This window comes from Equus asinus, chromosome 6 (assembly GCF_041296235.1).
Source record: "Equus asinus isolate D_3611 breed Donkey chromosome 6, EquAss-T2T_v2, whole genome shotgun sequence".
Taxonomy (NCBI): domain Eukaryota; kingdom Metazoa; phylum Chordata; class Mammalia; order Perissodactyla; family Equidae; genus Equus; species Equus asinus.
This window is the reverse complement of record NC_091795.1, coordinates 20,886,087-20,910,923: the sequence shown is the minus strand read 5'-3', so window position 1 is coordinate 20,910,923 and position 24,837 is coordinate 20,886,087. Positions and strand designations below refer to the sequence as shown.

Genomic DNA, 24,837 nt, shown 5'->3' with positions numbered 1-24,837 from the left:
AGGATTTGAACACAGCTTTTCTGATGTACTCTTCCTGCAGTGTTACTACTCAAAAGAACACACAGAGTTTTTCTTTTTCTGTTCTTATACAGGAGTTTTAGCATATTGAACAAAGATTTGAAAAGATTCCTTAGAGCCAAGCTCTTAAATTTGTGGAGAAACAGTAATATATAATAGGTAAAAACTGCCTAGGTCCGAATCCCAATTCCTTCCTTTTCTAAGTGACTTGGGCAAGATATTTAACTTTTATCTGTAAGATGGAGTAATAGGAGATATCTCATAGAGTTGTTTGAAAGAATTGAGTTGATGCACATTAAAATACATTTAGAAATGTCTGCAGATTAGAATATATGTTCCTCTGGAAGTGCATAAATTATCTCCAACAGGTAGGCATTTTAACAGAATTTTCCGGATCTTCAGCTTTCATATGCACTTTTGCCTAAAACTGATTTGTTGTAGAATGTGCCTCTCATACAGTTTCTCCTTTCCCACTTCCGTTGGCACTGTCATCCTTCTCCCACCTTCTCCAGCCGTCTTCAGTTCTCTTTTTCTCTGCTTATTTAAAACAAACCACTTAGCCATCCCATCCCTAATCCTAATATGGTACTTTGCCCTGGAATGGAAATACCTCCAAGGTACAAAATCAGGGGACAATTTGAAATACTGGTGTTGAAGTTGAGAAAGCCTTTTACAGTTCAAGTAGCTTCCAGTTCTTTGCATTCAACACTGTCATCTGGTAGAACATTAGAAATAAATTTTTGCTGAGAGATCACTATGTGATTTTTTTTTCTTTTTTTTGCTGAGCAAGATTCGACCTGAGCTAGCATCCACTGCCAATCTTCCTCTTTTTGTATGTGGGCCGCTGCCACAACATGGCCACTATCAGACGAGTGGTGTAAGTCCATGCCCAGGAACCAAACTTGGGCCACTAAAGCAGAGTGCACCCAACTTAACCACTAGGCTACCAGGACTGGCCCACTATGTGATTTTTAGCATCTGCTTCTGGATGAGTTCAAAGAATTGACTGTTACTACTATAACAAAACATTTTCTATTCCAATCTACTTATTAATGTTTTTTTTTAATTAATGTAACATTGGTTGATAACATTATATAAATTTCAGGTGAGCATCAGTATATTTCTATTTCTGTATAGACTACATTGGGTTCACCACCAAAAGTCTAATTTCCATTCATCACTGTACAGATGTCCCCCTTTACCCTCCCCGAACTTCCCTTCCCCTCTAGTAACCACCAATCTGTTCTCTGTATCTATGTGGTTGTTTTTTTTTATCTTCCACATACAAGTGAAATCATACAGTATTTGTATTTCTCCGTTTGACTTATTTCACTTAGCATAATACTCTCAAGGTCCATCCATGTTCTCACAAATGGCAAGCTTTCATCTTTTTTATGGCTGAGGAGTATTCCATTGTATACCACATCATCTTTATACATTCATCTGTTGATGAGCACTTAGGTTGTTTCCCAGGTATTTGCTTTTGCACATAATGCTGCAATAAACATAGGGGTGCATATATCTTTTTGAATTAGTGTTTTTGTGTTCTTTGGACAAATACCCAGAAGTGGTATGGCTGTATCATATGGTAGTCATATTTTTAACTTTTTGAGGGATCTCCATACTGTGTTCCATCATGGCTACACCAATTTACATTCCCACCAGCAGTATACAAGGGTTCCCTTTTCTCCACATCCTCTCCAACACGTGTTATTTCTTGTCTTTTTAATAATAGCCATTCTGATGGACGCAAGGTGATATGGTTTTGATTTGCATTTCCCTCATAATTAATGATATCAAACATCTTTTCCTGTGCCTGTTGCCATCTGTATATCTTCTTTGGAAAAATGTCTATTCAGATCCTCTATCCATTTTTTAATCAGATTATTTGTGTTGTTGTTGTTGAGTTGTATGAGTTCTTTATACATTTTGGATATTAACCTCTTATCAAATATATGATTTGCAAATATCTTCTCCCAATTGGTAGGTTGTCTTTTTGTTTTGTTGATGGTTGCCTTGCTGCACAGAAGCTTTTTAGTTTTCTGTAGTCCTATTTGTCTATATTTTGTTTCTCTTGCCTGAGAAGATATATCCAATAAGATCCTGCAAGACCGATGTCAAAGAGTATACTGCCTATATTTTCTTCTAGAAGTTTTGTGGTTTCAGGTCTTACATTAAAGTCTATAGTGCATTTTGAATTAATTTTTGTGTATGCTGTAAGATAGTGATCTACTTTCATTCTCTTGCATTTAACTGTCCAGTTTTCCCAACACCATGTATTGAAGAGACTTTCCTTTCTCCATTGTATATTCTTGGCTCCCTTGTTGAAAATTAGCTGTCTGTCAATGTGTGAGTTTATTTCTGGGCTCACAATTCTGTTCCATTGATCTGTGAGTCTGTTTCTGTGCCAGGGTCATGCTGTTTTGATTACTCTAGCTTTGTATTATATTTTGAAGTCAGGGAGTGGGATACCTCCAGCTTTGTTCTTTTTTCTCAGGATTACTTTGGCTATTCAGGGGTCTTTTGTTGTTCAATATCAATTTTAGGATTCTTCTCTCTATTTCCATGGAAAATGTCATTGGGATTTTGATAGAGATGGCCTTGAATCTATAGATGGCTTTAGATAATAATGATATTTTAACTATGTTAAATCTTCCAATCTGTGAGCACAGAACATCTTTCCATTTCTTTGTGTCTTCTTCAATTTCTTTCAACAATGTGTAATAGTTTTCAATGTACAGATCTTTCACCTTCTCAGTTAAATTTATTCCTAAGTGTTTTGTTCTTTTTGTTGCAATTATAAATGGGATTGTATTATTGATTTCTCTTTCTGCTAGTTTTTGTTAGTGTATAGAAACACAACTGATTTTTGTATGTTGATTTTGTACCCTGCAACTTTACTATATTTGTTTCTTATTTCTGATAGTTTTTTTGGTGAATTCTTTAGATTTTCCATATATAAAATCCTGTCATCTGGAATTGCCAACAGTTTTACTACTTTCTTTGCAACTTGGATACCTTTTATTTCTTTTTCTTGCCTAATTGCTTTGGCTAGAACTTCCAATACTATGTTGAATAAGAGTGGTGAGAGTGGGCTTCTTTGTCTTGTTTCTATTCCTAGAGAAATAGCTTTCTGTTTTTCACCTTTGAGTATGATGTTGACTTTCTCCCTCTGACTTATTTCATTTAGCATAATACCCTCGAGGTCTATCCATATTGTCGCACATGGCAAGATTTCATCTTTTTTTATAGCTGAGTAGTATTCCATTGTGTATATACATCTTTTTATCTCTTCATCCCTTGATGGGCACTTAGGTTGTTTCCAAGTCTTGGTTATTGTGAATAATGCTGCAGTGAAAATAGGGATGCATATACCTTTATGCCTTCGTGTTTTCATATTGTTTGGATAAATACCCAGCAGTGGAATAGCTGGATCAAATGGTACTTCTATTCTTAATTTTTTGAGAAATTTCCATACTGTTTTCCATCATGGGGGCACCAGTTTACATTCCCCACAATCAATGTATGAGAGTTCCCTTTTCTCCACATCCTCTCCAACACTTATTTCTTCTCTTGTTAATTATAGCCATTCTGATAGGCATGAGGTGATATCTCATTGTAGTTTTGATTTGCATTTCCCTAATAATTAGTGATGTTGAACATCTTTATGTGCCTGTTGGCCATCTGTGTATCTTATTTGGAAAAATGTCTGTTCAAATCTTTTGCCCATTTTTTAATTGGGTTATTTGTTTCTTTGTTGTTGAGATGTATATATTCTTTATATATTTTGGATATTAATCTCTTATCAGATATATAGTTTGCAAATATCTTCTCCCAATTGTTAGCTTGTCGTTTCATTTTGTTGATGGTTTCCTTTGCTGTGCAGAGGCTTTTTAGTTTGATGTAGTTCCATTTTTTCATTTTCTGTTTTGTTTTCCTTGCCTGGTCAGACATGGTATTTGAAAATATGCTGCTGAGACTGATGTCAGAGAGCACACTGCCTATGTTTTCTTCTAGAAGTTTCATGGTTTCAGGTCTTACATTCAAGTCTTTAATCTATTTTGAGTAAATTTTTGTGTATGGTGTAAGATAGTCGTCTGCTTTCATTCTTTTGCATTTAACTGTCCAGTTTTCCCATGTATTGAAGAGACTTTTCTTTCTCCATTGTCTGTTCCTGGCTCCCTTGTCAAAAATTAGCTATCCATAAACCCATGTATGGGTTTATTTCTGGGCTCTCGATTCTATTCCATTGATTTGTGTGTCTGTTTTGGGACTAGTACCATGTTGTTTTGATTACTACAGCTTTGTAGTATATTTTGAAATCAAGGATTGTGATACCTCCAACTTTATTCTTTTTTTTCAGGATTCCTTTGGCTGTTTGGGGTCATTTGTTGTTCCATATCAATTTTAGGATTCTTTGATCTATTTCTGTGAAAAATTTTGTTGAAACTTTGATAGGGGATTGCATTGAATCTGTAGATTGCTTTAGGAAGTATGGACATTTTAACTATGTTAATTCTTCCAATACATGAGCATGGAATATCTTTCCATTTCTTTGTGTCTTTTTCAATTTCTTTCAACAATGTTTTATAGTTTTCAAGGTACAGGTCCTTCACCTCTTTGGTTAAATTTATTCCTGGGTATTTTATTCTTTTTGTTGCAATTGCAAATGGGATTGTATTCTTAATTTCTCTTTCTGCTACTTCATGTTAGTGTATGGAAATGCGACTGATTTTTGTATGTTGATTTTGTATCCCACAACTTTACTGTATTCATTTATTATTTCTAATAGTTTCTCATGGATTCTTTAGGGTTTTCTATCTATAAAATCATGCCATCTACAAATAGTGACAGTTTCACTTCTTCCTTTCCAATTTGGATCCCTTTTATTTCTTTTTCTTGCAGGCAGAGCCATTGTTCTGACTAGGACTTCCAATTCTATGTTAAACAAGAGTGATGGGAAGTGGGCATCCTTGTCTTGTTCTTGTTCTTAAAGGGATAGCTTTCAGATTTTCTCTGTTGAGAATGATGTTAGCTGTGGGTTTGTCATATATGGCCTTTATTATATTGAGGTGCCTTCCTTCCATACCCATTTTATGTAGAGTTTCTGTCATAAATCGATGCTATATCTTGTCAGATGCTTTCTCTGCATCTATTGAGGTGATCATGTGATTTTTTACTCTTCATTTTGTTAATGTGGTGTATCACGTTAATTGATTTGCAGATGTTGAGCCATCCCTGCATCTCTGGAGTAAATGCTACTTGATCACAGTGTATGATCTTTTTAATGTATTGTTGTATTTGACTTACTAATATTTTGATGAGGATTTTGGCATCTATGTTCATCAGCGATATTGGCCCGTAATTTTCTTTTTTTGTCTTGTCCTTGTCTGTTTTTGGTATCAGGGTAATGTTAGCCTCATAAAATGAGCTACAGGCCTCCTTTCCTCTTCAATTTTTTCAAAGAATTTGAGAAGGATAGGTATTAAATCTTCTTTAAATGTTTGGTAGAATTCACCAGAGAAGCCATCTGGTCCTGGACTTTTGTTTTTTGGGAGGTTTTTTATTCCTATTTCAATCTTCTTACTAGTGATCAGTCTATTCAGATTCTCTATTTCTTCTTGATTCAGTTTTGGAAGAATCTTATGATTCTAAGAATTTATCAATTTCTTCTAGGTCATCCAACTTGTTCGTATATAGCTTTTCATAATATACTCTTATAGTCTTTTGTATTTCTGCACTATCCATTGTAGTTTCTCATCTTTCATTTCTGATTTTATTTATTTGAGCTTTCTCTCTTTTTTTCTTAGTGAATCTAGCTAAAAGTTTGTCAATTTTGTATATCTTGTCAAAGAACAGCTCTTCATTTCATTGATCTTTTCTATTGTCTTTTTAGTCTCTATGTCATTTATTTCCGCTCTGATTTTTATTATTTCCTTCCCTATACTGACTTGAAGCTTTATTTGTTCTTTTTCTTATTTTAGGTGTAATGTTAGGTTGTTTATTTGAGATTTTTCTTGTTTCTTGAGGTGAATCTGTATTACTGTAAACTTTCCTCTTAGTACTGCTTTTGCTGCATCCCATAGATTTTGGTATGTTGTGTTTTCGTTTTCATTTGTCTCCAGGTATTTTTTGACTTCTTCCTTAATTTCTTCATTGATCCAATAGTTCAGTAGTATGTTGCTTAGTCTCCACACACTTGTGACTTTTCCAGCTTTCTTCTTGTAGTTGATTTCTAGTTTCATATCGTTGTGGTCAGAAAAGATGCTTAATATGATTTCAGTCTTCTTAAATTTATTGCGACTTGTTTTGTTTCCAACCATATGGTCTGTCTTCAAGACTGTTTCATGTGCATTTACAAAGAATGTGTATTTTGCTCCTTTTGGATGGAATGTTCTATATATATATCTATTAAGTCCATTTGGTGTAATGTTTCATTTAAGGCCACTGTTTCCATGTTGACTCCCTGTCTGGACTGTCTATCCATTGATGTAAGTGGGGTATTAAAGTCCTCTACTATTATTGTGTTACTGTCAATTTCTCCCTTTTGGTCTGTTAATAATTGCTTTATGTACTTTGGTGCTCCTATGTTAGGTGCATATATATTCATAAATATGTCTTATTGATGGCCTATCCCTTTTAACATTTTAGAATCTCTGTCTTTGTCTATTATTATCTTTTTTGGCTTGAAGTCTATTTTGTCTGACGTAAGTATGGCTACACCTGCTTTCTTTTGGTTGCTGTTTCTTGGAGTATCCTCGTGCATCCCTTCACTTTATGCCTAGGTTTATCTTTAGAGCTGAGATGAATCTCCTGGAGGCAGCATATTGTTGGGTCTTATTTTTTAATCCATCCAGTCATTCTGTTTCTTTTGATTGGTGAATTCAGTCCATTTACATTTAGGATAATTATTGATATATGAGGACTTAATACTGCCAGTTATGTTTAGTTTTCCGGTTGCTCTGTATGTCCATTGTTTCTTTTTCCTTTTGTTTCTGCCTGCCATTTCAGTTTAGTGATTTTCTGTGATGTTTTTCTCAGTTTCCCCTTTTTTTATATTTCTCATCTCTGCTCTGAATTTTTGATTTGTAGTTACCATGACGTTTGTATAAAAGGTCTCATAGATAAGATAGTCCTTTTTCTGCTCATAGCATCTTATCTTCATTTCCCTATGGAAGTTCTGTCCTTTTCCTCTTCCCCTTCTGTATTTTTGTTGTCACAAATTATCCCTTTTCAATTATGAGGTTTTTTACCAAATTGCAATGGTTATAGTTGTTGTTAATGCTTCTTTTCTCTTTAGCCTTTGTGTTATGCTTAAGTGTCTACTAACCTATTCTAATATAGAGTTGCAATTTTCTGATTCTTTCCGTTTATCACCTTACTCAAAGTTTTGTCTACCTTTGTCTTTTGTTTCAGGTAGGAGAGTCCTTTTCAACATTTCTTGTAAGACAGATCTAGTGATGATGAACTCTCTCAGCTTTTGTTTGTTTGAGAAAGCCTGTATTTCTCCTTCATGTCTGAAAGATAACTTTGCTGGTTAGAGTATTCTTGGCTGATGCTTTTTATCTTTCAGTACTTTGAATATATCATCCCACTCTCTGCTGACCTGTAGAGCTTCTTCTGGTGGCTTAATGGGCTTCTAGGTTATTGGTTTTTATGCCTTGACTCCCTTTAATACACGTTTTTGTCATTGACTTTTGACAGTTTTATTGTCATGTATCTTGGAGAAGATCTTTTTGCAATTGAGATAATTGGGTGTTCTGTTAGCTTCATGGATTTGTATACCCAGTTCCTTCCCCTGAAGTTCTCCGCTATTATTTCTTTACATAAGCTCTCTGCTCCCTTTCTCTTCTCTTGCTGGGATACCTGTTATTGTTATGTTACCCTTTCTAAGGGAGTCAGATAATTCTCATAGCATTTCTACATTTCGTAAAAATCTTAGTTCTCTCTCCTCTTCTACCTTCATCATTTCTAGATTTCTAACTTCAAGCTCGCTAATTCTGTCTTCCATATGGTCTGCTCTATTTCCAGTGCTTTCTAATACATACTTCATCTCATTTATTGATTTTTCAGCTCCAGAGTTTCTGTTTGGTTCTTTTTCAGAGTTTCAATCTCTTTAGTAAAGTATTCTTTCCGTTCGTTGATTTTATTCCTGAACTCATTGAACTGCCTTTTCTGAGTTTTCTTGTAACTCATTGAATTTCTTTGTGACAGCTGTTTTGAATTCTTTATCAGTTAGATCACAATCTTCCATGACTTTATGTTTAGTTTCTGGAGAATTGTTATTTTCTTTTTGTGATGCTGTGTTTTGGCTTTTTGTGATACTTGTTGAGTTATTCCTCTACTGGTGTATTTGTCATAGCAAACACTTTTCTTATTTAGGTACAGCTTTGTTTGTTTTGATTTAAACTTTTCAACCAGTTGGAGATTAGAGGCCTTTCTTTTGTTTTTCAGTAGGTGGCACTATAGTGCTAGTTTTTGGTTTCTCTTACCCAAGCTGCTTCTCGTTATATTTCAGGATTGACAAGTTCCACCCTCCACCGCCTCTCTTCAGAGTGTTGCTAGTACTCTCGTTGCAACCTGCAACTCTGGGAGTTACTGATGCCTTGCTGTTACCACTGCAGTTGCTAGCTTCACCACCAGGGATACAGGGATGGCTGATGCTTCTGTTGCTTCTGGGATCACCTGGGTCAGAAACTCTGCTAGCCTGGTTGAGGGAGGGAACCATGTTTGCAGGGTACCACCTCTGCTAGCGTCCATTACCTTATGACCAGAGGCACCACTACAGTTGGGATGTCAGAGTCGTGTGTGCATCTCCACTGCTGCTATCAGGCTCTGAGTCCTGGCCAGGGGTCCAGGATCATGGGGTTCTGCCTCCACTGCTGCTTTGCTCCCTGTGACCACAGGTGCCACCACAGTCGTACACACGCCTCTGCTGCTGCCCATCAGGTTCTCTGGGGCTAGGGGAGGCTGGCTCAGGGTCCTGGGCACTGCCTCTGCTGTTCCTCCGTTTTGCCTCCTTTATGTGTTCCAATCCAACCACCTTCATGCATACCAAACCAATGTGTGTATCTCTCTGGCATCCTGGTGTTTTAGGCAATTTAGCCTTCATTGGCTTATGGCTGTTTTTACTTACTATAGATTGAAGGAGAGAGACAAAGGGAACCTCTTATGCCGCCACGATGGTGTCTCATAGTGTTTTTATTTAAAAAGAAAATGAATATGGCTGGCCCTGTGGCCGAGTGGTTAAGTTTGCGCACTCCACTGCAGGCGGCCCAGTGTTTCGTTGGTTTGAATCCTGGGCACGGACATGGCACTGCTCATCAAATCACACTGAGGCAGCGTCCCACATGCCACAACTAGAAGGACCCACAATGAAGAATATACAACTGTGTACTGGGGGGCTTTGGGGAGAAAAAGGAAAAAATAAAATCTTAAAAAAAAAAAAAAGAAAATGAATAAAGTGTATGCAGACCTCAAATCTTAAAAGGTATAAAATTTCTTATCAATAAAAAATATAGGGTCTCCCAATGAATACATGAACTAATTGTGAGGGGTAAGCTCCAACCAACTCATTAAGAGATATATTTCCATTTCTTTATGGAAAAAATTTTACTTTTTATGTTTAATAATTATTCATCAAAATTGCTAACATTTATCTTCTTTTGCTGAATTATTTATAATTATAGTAAATACAAATTACGTCATATCATGATTTCTTTTCAGTATGTATCTTTTGTATTAGAGCTCTTCAGGGGCAGATGTCATCTCCTTTCACCTTTGTATCCCCTTAGAGTCAGCACAGTACCTAGTATACATTTAGTGAATCTCTCTTGGTTTAAACCTAGTCATTTCCTTTGTGAATTCTCACCCTTCTCTGGCTTCATATGTACAGAATGAAGTGACCAAATTCAGTTTGAATCAATTGATCCATCAGTTCTGGGGTGAGTTGTCAGAGACCGGGAGTGAGAGACTGAAGTGCTAGCTCCACGCCTGCCTCTAACACCCTGCCTAACTTTGGGCAGTTTTCTTTCCTTCTCAAATGGAGGGGCTCAACTTAATGATCTCTAAAATCTCTTTCAGCTCCACAGGTCTGTATTTGCATATTTATGGCAGGCTATTCCACTAGCTTAATGATTCTTCTGAGTCCAGTTTTTCTCTTTCAATTAAGTGCTTGAAACTGGGTGATCAGTTCTGCCACCTACAATAAGCTAGTAAGGTCAGGGTGATCTAAAATAAAGATATAAAAACTATACAAGGGAGAAGATATTTACAAATCATATATATGATAAGGGCCTACTATCCAGGATATATAAACAACTCTCAGAACTCAATGATTAAAAGACAGCTATCCCAATGTTGAAATGGATAAAGGATCTGAATGGACATGTCTCCAAAGAAGATCTACAAAGGGCCAATAAGGACATGAAAAGATGTTGAACATCATTAGCCATCGGGGAAATGCAAATAAAAACCACAGCGAGATACTACTTCACACCCTTTAGGATGGTGATAATCAAAAAGACAGATAATAAGTGTTGAGGAGGATGTGAAGAATTTAGAACCCTTCTCTATTCTGGTGGGGATGTAAAATGGGTCAGCCACTTTGGAAAACAGCAATTCCTCAAAAATTAAACATAGAGTTACCATATGACCCAGGAATTCCACTCCTAGGTATATACCCAAAAGAACTGAAAATAGATGCTCACACAAAAACTTATAACAAATGTTCATAGCAACATTATTCATAATAGGCAAAAAGTGAAAGCAACCCAAGTGTCCATCAATTGATGAATGATACCAAAATGTGGTGTATCCATACAATGGAATATTTATTCGGCCATAAAAAGTAACGAAGTACCTAAGTAGGGACAAGGAGTATATGGGAACTCTCTGTACTTTCCTCTCAGTTTTGCTTTGAACCTAAAACTGCTCTAAAAAATAAAGTTTATTAATTAAAAAATAGGGGCTGGCTCCGTGGCCGAGTAGTTAAGTTTGCGCGCTCCGCTGCAGGCAACCCAGTGTTTCGTTGGTTCGAATCCTGGGCATGGACATGACACTGCTCATCAAACCACGCTGAGGCAGCGTCCCACATACCACAACCAGAAAGACCCACAACAAAGAATATACAGCTATGTACCGGGGGGCTTTGGGGAGAAAAAGGAAAAAATAAAATTAAAAAATCTTTAAAAATAAATAAATAAATAAAAATAAAAAATAAAGTAATGAAGTACTGATACATGCAACAACGTGAGTGAATCTTGAGAACATTATGCTAAGTGAAAGACACCAGACACAAAAGGCCACATATTGTATGATTCCATTTATGTGAAGTGTCCAGAATAGACAAATCTGTAGAAAGTAGATTAATGGTTGCCAGGGTCTATGGGGAGAAGGAAATGGGGAATGACTTCTAACAAGTATGGGATTTCTTTCTGGATAATGAAAATGTGGAATTAGATAGTGGCAATGTTTGTACAACCTTGTGAATATACTAAAACCGACTGAATTATACATGTTAAAATGGTCAATTTTGTAGGATGCAAATTATATCTCCGTTTTTTAAAGAACAACTGAGAAATAGCACGTTTGGAAATTTTCATACTAACGTCCCTGCCTCTTCAGTAAGCAATAACGGAGAGATCAGAGGTCGATTTAAATATTGGGGCTCAAAGGATAACCTAACCCAGCTATAGCCATATGGGTATACAATCCATCTCTCTGCCTGCCACTCCCAACCCTTCCTTATCCCACCCCCAGCAACACTACACATACTCATACTATACTAGGGTGGACGTCTCTTTGCCCATAATGCCAAGTGGTTCTGGCCACAGAGTTCCTGTACACACTCACAAAGTTTACATAGTCATTCTTAACAATATTATTGAATCAAAAATAGAGAGTGGTAACCCTAGCATTCCCATATCTTCTCCTGGAGACATGTATTCTACAAATCACTGCCAAATTCTCCTTTCTGAGTGATTGCTTTCAGTGCAGATGCTCCGGAATCCACAGTGGCTTGCTCTTATTGTTTGCCACATCAATTCTAAACTCTGCTCCCTACTTTTTAAAGTTCTCTGTAACCTAGTCCTACCCTTCTTGTCCAAAATTAAATCACATCACTGAAAGATTTACTTGTTAATAACAGAATCTAACCTTAAAACCCTGTGTGACTTCACAAATATGACTTCCTAACATGTTAGAAGTTTATTGAGAGCTGTTCCAAAGTACCTCCGGCCTCCCAGCATCTACCACCTACCCTTGCCAGTGATGTCCAGGGATGAGAGCAAGGTCTGTTACCCTTACAAAGGCAGTATTGTTTTAAAAATGTTAGTGTATCAATACAAAGTACTAGAAAGAACTTGGGAACTACCCTAACATAACACATTTATTATGTATGTATCTTTCCAGAGTCCCTAAAAGGACACTTCATTGGGACATAATAGGCATACAGCAAATACTTGTTCAATTGAGGAAAATTTATTTTTAAACAGCAATTTTTGTACGTTTATTGCATCTCTTCTTAATTCTATCAAGCTAAAAGATTCTGATATATTTCTGATAGGAACTCAAGTTATACAAATTACCTACTAGTGAGGCTTTATTTTCTCAGGATTCAACTTTCTTAAATGAAATTCCAAATAAAATAACTAATTTTTTTATTTTATAAACAGTCAGCTATTCTTATGAATTTACTTTTTGATATTTTTCTTTGTCTTTTTAGACTATTAGACCCAAAGAGGATGTCACCAGCCGTGTTGCTTTGCCTGTCAAAGCGACAAGACCCGTCAGCATTAAACTTCAGCCCAGACCTTCTAATATCACAGGGTCCCAGAAGTCAAAGTTGGAGCCTCCAAAACCTCTAGACAAAAGGCTGACTTCAGGATGTGTTTCTTCGAACCCAAACTGTCAGCCTTCTAGCAAAAGTCAACAACAGCATGACGCTGGATCATCCACTGCTGGAGAACTGTCAAGAAAAACTGTGGGGTCACTTAATACACAGGAATTGAAAACTACAAAGCAGCAGGTAACAGATCAAGGAAGTGCTAAATGCACAGACTCTGTGGACAATGTCTATGTTGAAAAGGAATCCTTGGATAGCTTTCTAAAAGAAGTAAATAAAGAGAACTTGCCCCAAACCTTACCACACTCTGAGAGGAAGCCAAATCCTGAATTACGGACCAAAAGTAAGCCAAAGACTAACTCTTATAATCAAACCAAGAGCAGTTTGGCTCCTAAACGAGCCATGGGCAAAAGTTCAGTAAATAGTGCTGTTCTGAAAGACAGAGTTAATAATAAGCAATTTGTTGGAGAAACGCAAATCAGGATTCCTCCAGTAAAGTCACAGCAACTCTCTAGAGGAGCACATCTTGCAAGACCAGGAGTAAAACCCCAAAAGACAGTTTCCTCTCACGTTGTTCAGACCCTTAGTAGAATTCAAGCATCAAAGAAACCAGTGGTCAAGGATATCAAGGTTAATAGGACTAGATATGAAAGACCAAATGAAACTAAGTTGCAGTCATATACTGTTACTGAACAGAAAGAAAAACATACCAAACCCAGGCCATACCCCAGTGTGCTTCAGGGAGGATGTAACGACAGACATCCAAACACTAAGCAAGATCAGAAGTCCACTCAACCTTATTTTAGACCTCAGATGTCATGTGTACTGAAAAAATCAAAAGCCACAAGCCAAAGGCCTAATATGACAGTTGGCAGCTTTAATTCAGTCATTCCAAGCACCCCTAGCATAAGAACAAATGGACCCAGTGAGAATAAATCTAACAACAGCTGTCACCAAAAAACATGGACTTTGGACTCCAAGTTGAAAAAGGCTCTTCCCCGGAACCATTTTCTAAACCAGACAGCTCCCAAAACACAAGCTAGTGACACAACCATAAGTGGAAGAAGATTCCCAAATGGGACTCAAACTAATCCAAATATTAAGAAGAAGACCACAGCAGAGGATCGAAGGTACTTTGCTTTAATTCCAAAATTTTGCAATTTAAGATGATTTAGGCAAATTGACCATCAGGAATCCTCGGTCAAACAAACATTAAGACTTGATAGAGCTGAGTGGAACATACATGTGTTATAAATTATTCTCTATAATTCTCTGTATGTTTGAAGTAATTTATTTTTAAGGAGAAATTGAAACAGAGTAATTGAGTAAGAAATAGAGGTTGCAGATGTAGAGTATTCATGCAAGAAGTATCCTGAAGGGACTGAACATCGATAGAAGAGGACAGGGTAAGAGGAGCCAGAGTAGTGAGTTTACAGAGCAATGGTTAAATCCAGAAAAGTTATCAACAAAGAAGGAACAGGAAACTTCCATGAGCCTGAGCAGGCCAGGTTTAGGAAAGTAAGCTAAGGCAGAGAGGAGCAATCAGTTCACATACAGAGTTCAAATGGTAGAAATCAGGAGCTCGGGTTGCTGGGGGTTAACATTAACATACATGATGCTTGAAACTGAGCCAAAGGATTTGATACACTTTCTGCACAGGACCTGACATACAGTGACAGGACCAGTCTCATACTGTGGTAAATCTCTCAGGAGAAGCACCTGTTGTACACGTGGTTGGAGTAGAAAATGAGACTCCTGACAAGGGTGAAAGGGACATGTAAAATTAGATGGTATCTAAAAGGTGTAGCAGGGTGAAGTGAGGGAAGGGTTTGTTCTCTAAATACAGCCCTGAGCACTACCGACAAGCTCTCTGCCCTCCTGAAGAGACAAAAAATAAACAGCTTAATTCAGGGTGATGTGACTGAGTGGGGCTGGGATGACTTCTTTAGATAGAAAAGTCAGGGGGGGCTGCTTTCAACAATGACATCTGGGCTGAGAAAAGGACAGTGCCAAGAAGGATGAAGCTCCTGAGCAAAAACATGAAAGTTTGCAAGTGCAAAGACCGTGAGCTGATGAATGAGGAAGTCAGGGTCCCTAGCCTGGAGCTCACAGTCTAGACCAGATAACAGATGATGGATCTTAAGATAGTGTGTGGAGTGTTGGTCATGTTTGATTACAAAACAGAAGGAGTCTGTGGAGAGGGGTAGATCACTCAATCATTCCTTGAGTGTTCCTTCGGCACCTACAATGTACCAGGCACTAGGAGATAGAGCACTGAGCATGCAGACACAGTCTCTAACCTTATGGAGCTTTTTTCTGGTGTAAGTTTGGAAAGTATTAGAATAATGAGATCATGGCATTGAAGCCCAAGGAATAAGTTAGCTTTAGAAAGGCAAGTTCCCTCTTCATTTATGATTAGAAGGAAAGATAAGGAGATAGGAAGAATGCCAGGAACATAGAAGAAACATGCCAGATGTCTCAGCTTCTATCATTAAACAGAGGAAGTTGGAATGAAGGTGAAAGGGAAGCAATTGGGGCTGAAATAAGCACTGTATGGATTGTGCTCTGTAGTCAAGGAGAGAAACGAGGGTTAATTAGTTATTGACATTCTGGAAAAAGCAAAACTATAAGGACAGAAAACAGATCCGTGATTGTCAGGAACTAGGGATGGGGGCGGAGCTGACCACCAAGGAGCATGAGGGAATTTTTGAGGGTGTTATATCTTGATTATAGTTAAGGTTACACGACTTCAAGCATTTGTCAAGGACTCACAGAACTATACACTAAAAAAGGTGAATTTTACTGTATGTTATTAAACAGCTGTGTGTTCCAGACACTATGCTAGGCACTGGGACACCCAAGGTTTCATAGAGCTTGCCTTCTAGTGGAGAAGATAGAAAATCAACACATTGATTAAATAAAACAGAGTAATTATGGATAATTACCTCTTCAAGGAGATGTCATTTGAGCAGAGGAATGAAGACTGATAATGCAAGACCCTGAGGCAGGAATGAGCTTGGGTCAAGTAATTGAAAGGATGTTAGAGCTCCTGGAGGGTGGTGGGTGATGGGGAGAGTGGTATGACGTGGGGTTGGAGAGGCAGGCAGGAGTCAAATTACACTGCACCTTTTGGCCATGGAAAACATTTTGAATTTTATTCCAAGAGTCATGGGAAGTTCCTGGCAGTGACTCAGTGTGGTTTACATTTAAAGATCATTCAAGCTGCTGTACACAGGATGAATTTGGTAAGGATTAGAGTGGGAGCAAGGAGATGATTAGGAGGCTGCTGCAGCGTTTCAGGCAGAAGGTGAAATGATATGGACTAGGATGGTGGTAGTGAAGATGGAAGTAATACTGACTATACGGTGATGTGTCAGATGTGGGAGAAAAAAAGAACTATTCAAAGACAACTCCTAGTTTTAGGTCCTAGCAGCTGGGTAGATTAGGGTACTGTTGACCAATGTAGGGAAGGCTGTTTAGAAAGAGACTCGAGGATGAAAATCAAGAGATTTGTTTTGAACAATATTAAATTTGAAATGTCTGCCAGACATCAAATAAAAGATATCAGCTAGGCAGTGGTTTTACAACGTTTGGGACTCTAGGGAGAGATCTGGGCTGAAATCTACATTTATGAGTCACAAACGTGTAGTTATAATTTAAAGAAGCTAAAGAGCCTACATCCAAACACTTGGGCCTACATGTCTTGGTGCCCCCGCCAACAGTAGTCTATTGACTGCGTAGAAGGAGGAGCAGAGAAGGTGAACAGTAGGGGAAAGCAAGGATTAGGACTTGGTACCATCAGAGGCCAGCTACTTAAGAAAAGAGCAATGAAATTATTGATCTTGCTCAGGAAAAAAAGAGGTCATGAGTGGTCAGGAGAGTGCTAAGGAACTGGGCAAAGTGAGTCACTTTGAGGAGTTAAGACCCTGTTGAGGGCAGAATGCAGGTTTGGTTGGTCTGGTTGAGTGGCAGATAGAAAGCTAATGGTGAGAGAAATGGAGTGCTGAGTTAGTGATCTCAGAGGTGGAGGGATGTCTTCAGAAAGCAAGTATCAGAGGTACATAGAGATGAAATGAAAATTTTCAGAGGAAAATAAGAATAATCCTGAAGTCAAGAAATTTAAAGATGCTAGCCACTTGTCATCCTTCTAATCCCTCTGGCTCCTACCTTCTCAAGGCTCGTGGGTAACCAGTGCTGCCATTACCCATTTGTAAACTGTTTTTAATTCCATTCTCCTGACTTTGTCTGTAGTTGAAGGTGTTTAGTGATAATCTGTGCATGTCATATACTTTAGATCTTGACTATGTACAAAAAAATACCTAAAACCGTCCTCCCCCCTTTAATTGCATAACAGGAAACAACTGGAAGAATGGCAGAAATCTAAGGGGAAAATCTATAAACGGCCTCCTATGGAACTTAAAACAAAAAGAAAAATAATAGAGGAAATGAATGTTTCATTCTGGAAGAGTATGGAAAAAGAAGAGGAAGAAAAGAAAGCACAACTTGAACTGTCCAATAAAATTAACAACGCTCTGACAGAATGTCTGCAGCTCATTGAAGGGGTGAGTGAGGAGGATAAGCTCCCGAAGCTTTGGACCCTGAGTCTGAGAGTTTTCAAACATTTGTCTTAAATATAGTGTAAGAGAGATAACCTCTGTCTGTGCAGAAAGTTAGCTACTCTTTTTAATACAGGAGAAGAATAATAATAGGAATAATAATAATGGACACTTGAATAATGGCTCTTGTATACCAGGCACCGTTCTAAGCACTTATATTATCTCATACAGTTATCATAATGACTATTACTATGCCCACTTTACAAATGAAACTGAGGCATAGAGAAGTTGGGAAACTAACCCAAGCAGTCTGGCTCCAGAGGGCTCCAAAAGGACCTGTGCCTTCTTTAAGTTTTAAGTTCCAAAGAGTATCCATTTGACATTTGGATATGAAGCAAAAGAAAGGCACACACACTTACGCACACACATACACACACATACATAGTTATACAGTCCAGGTTTCTCCTGGAGGCAACTACTCTTGCCAGGCACCCTTCCAGATGGTTTTTATGCATGTACATACAGTATAGGTGCATAGAGAAATGAAGTATGTTATTTCGTGAGTTGCAATTATTTTATTTCAGATTTTTATGTAGTTTGGTTGTCTTTTCTTGTATAATCCTAATATCAGTATTATGCTGGCTTTGTCAAATGAGTTAGGTTTTTTCCTTTTTTTCCTATACTCTGAAAATAGTTTATATGACATGAGAATTATTTTGTTCTTTGAAGGTTTGGTAAGAACTTGCTCATAAAATCATCTGGACTGTGGGGGATGGTTTTGTGTATATTTTTTCAGGTTTTTTCCATGATCATTGCTCTATTTGGGTTTTATATTTCTTGAGCCAATTATAATAATTTCTTGGCTTTTATTTAAATCAGACTTGCTAAAGATTTCTCTACTAATCTTTTTAAAAGGCCGTCTTTGGATTTTATTGACTATTTTTTTTCTCCTATCAGTCTGTGTCTACTTTTATGTTTATTGGGTTTTTTCTAGCTTTTTTTAGTTGAAAGCTTGGATCATTTATGTCAGTCTTTCTTATTTTCTTAAACTATATTTAATGCTGTAAATTTGCCTCTAAATTTAGCTTTGGTCATATCCTTCAGCTTTGACTAGGTAATGTTCTGTATCAGTCAGAGTCAAGTCAGAAAAACAGAAACAACACAAGGTATCTCAATAGAAAGAAGGTAATGTGAGGATTGGTTTCACAGTGTCTTATGTGAGAAAGTAATTTATTAGGAAGAGGCTCCCAGGGAAAATTGTGAGGGGAGTGGGGATATGGGACCAGGAAGAAAGGCATGGTATCAAACAAAGTCCATGGAGGGCTGTGGCACAATCCCACAGGGGAGCTCTGGAGACAGGCGGCTCACACTTCTCAGAGTCATCCTGTTCAGGGGCAAGGGAGCTGTAGTATTAATACTTCCATGGTCATTGATTAATGGGTGCCCCTGGGGGGACAAAAATTCCCTTGCACTCTGACTCTCTGGACACATGAAAACACTTTGTGACCCTGTGTGCACAAAAATGATGAAGAGATTGTCAGAGGGCATATGGATGCTACACACAGGGCTGATGGCAAAGTGGAACCTGAGGTAACAGTAGCAGTAACTTCAGAAAGCAACTAGCACCCACTGGGTCTAGGGAAACAAAGAGAGTTGGGGATATTGGAACCTAGAAGCTAGGAGAGACAAACCCTGGTAGAAATGGGACCACACCTCTAAGAAGGGCATTCTACCCAGCAGATGCTGGTACCACAGAAGCTGGAGGAAGGGCCCTTCAGGGCTGAGGCTCAGACCTTGAGAGAAGGATGTCACCAAGTTGGTGCTCTTCCCTCTGAAGGAGCACAGTGAGGCAGGCTCTGCAACGCCAGAAAGAAAAGGTGGAGCCTAGAACCAACTGCCAGAGTGAAGGACTGTTCCTGGGGCGATGAAGCAAATAGGAAGAGGAAGTCCCTTCTCTTCTCCAGCCCTGCAGTCTCCCTCTAGTGCCCCATAGTGGCAGAGCCCTGTCAGAGCTACTGTCAAAGCAGAAAGTGATTTACAGAATTCCAGCCCCAGTGAGTGTCACAAAGCAGGATAAAAAGTAGGTTTGGAGCTAAGAGACCATAGCTTAATAACGGACTCGTCTGTTCTCATTGTTCATTTGTAAATAGTTTGAGATTTCCATTTTGAATTCTTCTTTAACCCAAAAGTTATCTTAGAAGAGTATCTTTTAACTTCTAGATATGTAGGGGTTTTGTTTGGGGGTTTTTTTCTAGCTATCTTTCAGTCAATTTTTAATTATACTGCATTGTGGTTGGTGAATATAGGCTGTATGTGTTCTGCTTGATGGAGTTTGTTGAAATTTTCTTTCTGGTCTTAATGTCTGATCAGTCTTGATGAATGTTCCAAAAGTGTTTGAAGAGAATATGTATACTCTGTTGAATAGACAATTCTTTGTGGATATCCATTAGAACAAACTTAGAAAATTTAAATTATGCAATTATTTTTTGTTTGTTCACTTGATCTGTTGCTTTTTGAAAGAAACCTGCCAAAGTCTCACTGGCACTGTGATTACTGCTTAATAATTTCTCTGTGTTTCTGTCAACTTTTACTCTCTATTTTTCAAAGTTATGTTGTTAGGTACATAAAGATCCGTAACTTGCCTTGATTTCTCTTTTATCTGATAGTAATCTTACCACACCAGCCTTGTTGTTACAATTTGTAAATCTTTTTCCATCCCTTTATTTTTAAAGGTATATTTCATATGAATACATATGAATTTTTTTAACCAAATCTGGAACTCTTTGCTTTTAAAAGGTAAATTTAGCCCATACACATTTATTGTAATTACACATATGTTTAAACATGTCCCTGCCATTATATTTTGTAGTTCAATTTACATAAATTCTTTTTTTGGTTTATTTTCCCTCATTTCTGTGTTTGATACAGTTTTCTTTATTCCATAAAGAAAGCATATAAATTGAAATAACAAAAGAAAGTAGTAAGTGTAAGTTCAAATATGGCATGCAAGTTATACATCATATTCTTCTTGTAGTTACTTTTGTTTCAAGTCTTCCACTTGAATTCTAAAGTTTATTCACTAGCAACTTTATGGGTTTTGAATGGTAAACTTTCTGAGTCCTTATGCTTGTGAAAATGTTACTATTTCACCCTCATGCTAGAATCATAGTTTGGCTGGGGGAAATTTCTAAATTCAGATTGTTTTCCTTGGAAAATTTGAGGTTACTGTTTCATTTTCTTTCTTGCACTGGAGTTGTTGCTTTATTAAAGTCTCATGTCAATCTAATTCTCATTCCTCTGTAGATAATCTCCTTTTACCCCTCTCTGGAAGCATTTAAGATTTTCTTTTTATCCTTGGTGTTCTAAGTATGGTTCTTTTTTCATTCATCTTGCCTGGCTCTCTCAGGATCTTTCACTCTGAACACTTGTTTCTTTGTTCAGTCCTTGGGAATTTTATTCTACAATTACTTGGATGTGTATTCAGCTTTGTTCTCTATTTTTCCTTCTAGAAATTCTCTTAGATAGATATTGGAATTCCTGAGTAATAGATGTATCCTCCAGAACTCTTAACTTTTCTTTCATATTCTTCATTTCTTTGTTCTCTTGCACTGGTTTCTGGGAGAATCCCACAGCCAAATTTTCAGCTCACTGATTTACTCTTCAGTAGTGTCCATGCCCTGTTCTGCCCTTATATTGATTCTTTTTCATAAGAGCCTGTTGTAGTTTTATGATAGCAATATTCTCTTATCACTCTGAAGATACTGACTGCAGTACTCTTAAATCTATTTCTCTTTGCTTCCTCAATTGTTTGCTCCACTGTTTATTCGTCTGGTTGCTGAGTTTTATGCCTCTTTCATGTAGTGTTGGTTCTCTTAAACATTGGGGTTCTTGATTGGAGCTTACCTTCCTGTCTCCTTCATCTCAGGAGGAGTAGGAGGTGCTGCTTGGTTGAGCACCAGTACCTGGGTTTCTAGGCATGGTTCCTCTCCATATTCTTCCTGGTCCGTGTCACTGCCCTGCTCTGGGTATAAGCCAGAAAGGGACCAAATCAGTGAAACCATTTTAAAGTTCCTTTTTGTGGGATTTAACCCTCATTATATACATCTGCATGGATCCAAAACACACACACACATACACCCCTATGACCTTTGCATACCTGTGCCATCCTTCATACTTCTGTTAGAGTCATATACAAATTCCAGTCACTGTTCATTGTTCACATTATTATGAATAAGTAAGAAATATATGAATGATGATTACTGTAGGGTTTGATTTGGTTTGGTTTTGGTTTTGCATAAAAATGGAGAACATATTCTTTATGGTTAGCTATAATAAACATTTTTCTATTTGGTATCATGTAACTTAAAATTTAATGATTAGTATCAAACTCATTGAAATGTACTATTTAAATGGGTGCATTTTATTATGTGTAAACTATACCTCAGTAAAATTGAAATTTTTAAAAATTCAAAAAAATTGTTGATCAGGCACATTTCTACATACCTGCTATGAAAAATATTAGGAGGTGTGAGAATAACAGCAAGGTGGTAATAATTACCTCTGGGTATTTTCTTTTTCCAGGGTCTACTTTCTAATGAAATATTTACCATACTGTCCAGTATTCCTGAGGCTGAAAAATTTGCTAAATTCTGGATCTGCAAAGCAAAGTTGTTGGCAAGTAAAGGCACCTTTGATGTTATCGGGCTGTACGAAGAGGCCATAAGAAAGGGGGCAACAGTGAGTATCTGTGTTGGGTGGGTGACTTCTTGAAAATTCTCTTTCATGTGAGTTCTCTGTTGTTTGCAATATGGCAGTTATGTAATCTAATACTAAACTTCTAATTCGCTTCATAAAGTCATACACAGAATGTGAAGTACAACCTGTCCTTTACGAACATTTTAATTAAAATATTTATTCTGTAGAAGTAGTGTTACATGTAAACCAATAGCATCATTTTTCTTGTCATGTGAACGTGTCTCACTTTACACTCATTGTAGAAATATGCACTTATGGAAAGTAATAATGTCGAAAGTTATAAAATAACATCAATATCCAATACTTACAAAGTCGTACCTCACCATGAAGAACCTAAAAATATGTTAAACCTGGCACATCAATATCCATAATCAATAATTCAAAGCCATTGCACAAAATAACTTTTAATTCTAAAACCTAGCAAAACCACTGTCTCTATATAATTTTTTTAATGAAGACTGCAAAGACTAACAAAGAGTTTTGTAACTCTTTTCACTTAAATGTAACTTTCCATGTCATCATATATTTGACCATACCTTTTTCCATGGTTGTTAAATCAGAGTTGTACATACACATAGTTTAAACAGCCAAATCGTTTGATAAGGTGCATTCCATAAGGCCTCTGCTTCCCTCCCCTCCCATTTCCCACTTTCCAGAGCAAAATGATTATTTTTATATTTACCTCAGTAGATTCAGATAACATGTTTATATTGCTATTTCTTGATTTTTCAGTTTTAGACATGATTTGTAGACTTCCAACTATGCAGGATGAGGACTTAACCAAACTCTTTCTCACACACACCTGCACAGTTCCCCAACACATGCGTATATATGCCCCTGTCACCCTTGCAGACTTTTGCCATCCTCCATGTTTCCATTAGAGTCATATGGAAATTCTGGTCACTGTTCAGTGTTCACATCGTTATGAATATGTAAGAAATATATGAATACATTGAGACATGCAGTATATGCTATGATTACTTTACCTTTCAAGCAAGACTTTCTGCTTTTCCTGAAATTAATTACTATCTTGTTTTCCCTTTGCTTAGTTTTCTGAGTATTTATTATATAATTAATTCCCAAACTCTTCTCTAATCGTTTGAATTTCTCAATATTTTCAGAACATCAGATATCCTGTTGATTTCCTTTTCTTAGAGACCTTTCTCCCAGACCCTTCTGGTCCATTCCAGGCTCAACAAATTGCTCTTACCCCTTGCTTTACTGGCTGTCATCCTGGGATCTCCTTTCACCATCACCCTTGGATTCCCTTTTCTTCTTGTATTGTCTGTTTCTTCTCTAATGTTTTTATTCTCTCTTTCTCTGTTTGGTTTGTGTGTGTGTGTTTATAGTTGCTGTTGTTTGTTTTATTTTCTTTTGCTCTCAATTGTTCATTAAAAGCTTTACTCAGAAGCTGGTGAAACTGAGCTAGTTGCATATACAAAAGGTGGGTTTGAAAAAGCTTATTAGTTTCATTCCGGGGATGCAGGGATGGTTCAACATCCACAAATCTATCAACGTGATACACCACATTAACAAAATGAAGAATAAAAATCACATGATCATCTCAATAGATGCAGAGAAAGCATTTGACAAGATACAGCATCCATTTATGATAAAAATTCTAAATAAATTGGGTATAGAAGGAAAATACCTCAACATAATAAAGGCCATATATGACAAACCCACAGCAAATATCATTCTCAATGGAGAAAAACTGAAAGCTATCCCTCTAAGAACAGGAACCAGACAAGGAGGCCCACTGTCACCACTCTTATTTAACATAGTATTGGAAGTCCTAGCCAGAGCAATCAGGCAAGAAAAAGAAATAAAAGGGATCCACATTGGAAAAGAAGAAGTGAAACTGTCACTCTTTGCAGACAACATGATTTTATATCTAGAAAACCCTAAGAGTCCACTAAAATACTTTTAGAAATAATAAAGGAATACAGTCAAGTTGCAGGATACAAAGTCAATGTACAAAAATCGGTTGCATTTCTATACACTAACAACAAAGTAGCAGAAAGAGAAATTAAGAATACAATCCCATTTACAATTGCAACAAAAAGAATAAAATACCTAGGAATAAACTTAACGAAAGAGGTGAAAGATCTGTATACCGAAAACTATAAAACATTGTTGAAAGAAATCGAAGAAGACACAAAGAAATGGAAAGATATTCCATGCCCTTGGATTGGAAGAATTAACATTGTTAAAATGTCCATACTTCCTAAAGCAATCTATAGATTCAACGCAATCCCTGTCAAAGTTCCAACAACATTTTTTACAGAAATAGAACAAAGAATCCTAAAATTTATATGGAACAACAAAAGACCTGAATAGCCAAAGGATTCCTGGGAAAAAAGAACAAAGCTGGAGGTATCACACTCCCCGATTTCAAATTATACTACAAAGCCATAGTAAGCAAAACAGCATGGTACTGGCACAAAAACAGACACCCAGATCAATGGAACAAAATTGAGAGCCCAGAAGTAAACCCACACGTTTATGGACAGCTAATATTCGACAAGGGAGCCAAGAGCATACCATGGAGAAAGGAGAGTCTCTTCAATAAATGGTGTTAGGAAAACTGGACAGCCACATGCAAAAGAATGAAAGTAGACCATTCCCTTATACTATGCACAAAAATCAACTCAAAATTGATTA

At 37.2% G+C, this 24,837-nt stretch overlaps 1 protein-coding gene across 1 annotated transcript in view; it reads left to right on the top strand.

Moving 5' to 3' along the window:
* Positions 1 to 24,837, top strand: part of CKAP2L (cytoskeleton associated protein 2 like) — a 37,361-nt gene that overhangs the window by 4,883 nt on the left and 7,641 nt on the right. The window contains exons 4-6 of the mRNA XM_014852740.3: positions 12,743 to 13,992; positions 17,217 to 17,424; positions 22,000 to 22,155. Of these exons, the coding sequence (XP_014708226.1) occupies positions 12,743 to 13,992; positions 17,217 to 17,424; positions 22,000 to 22,155 (1,614 nt within the window). The remainder of the gene's footprint in view (positions 1 to 12,742; positions 13,993 to 17,216; positions 17,425 to 21,999; positions 22,156 to 24,837) is intronic.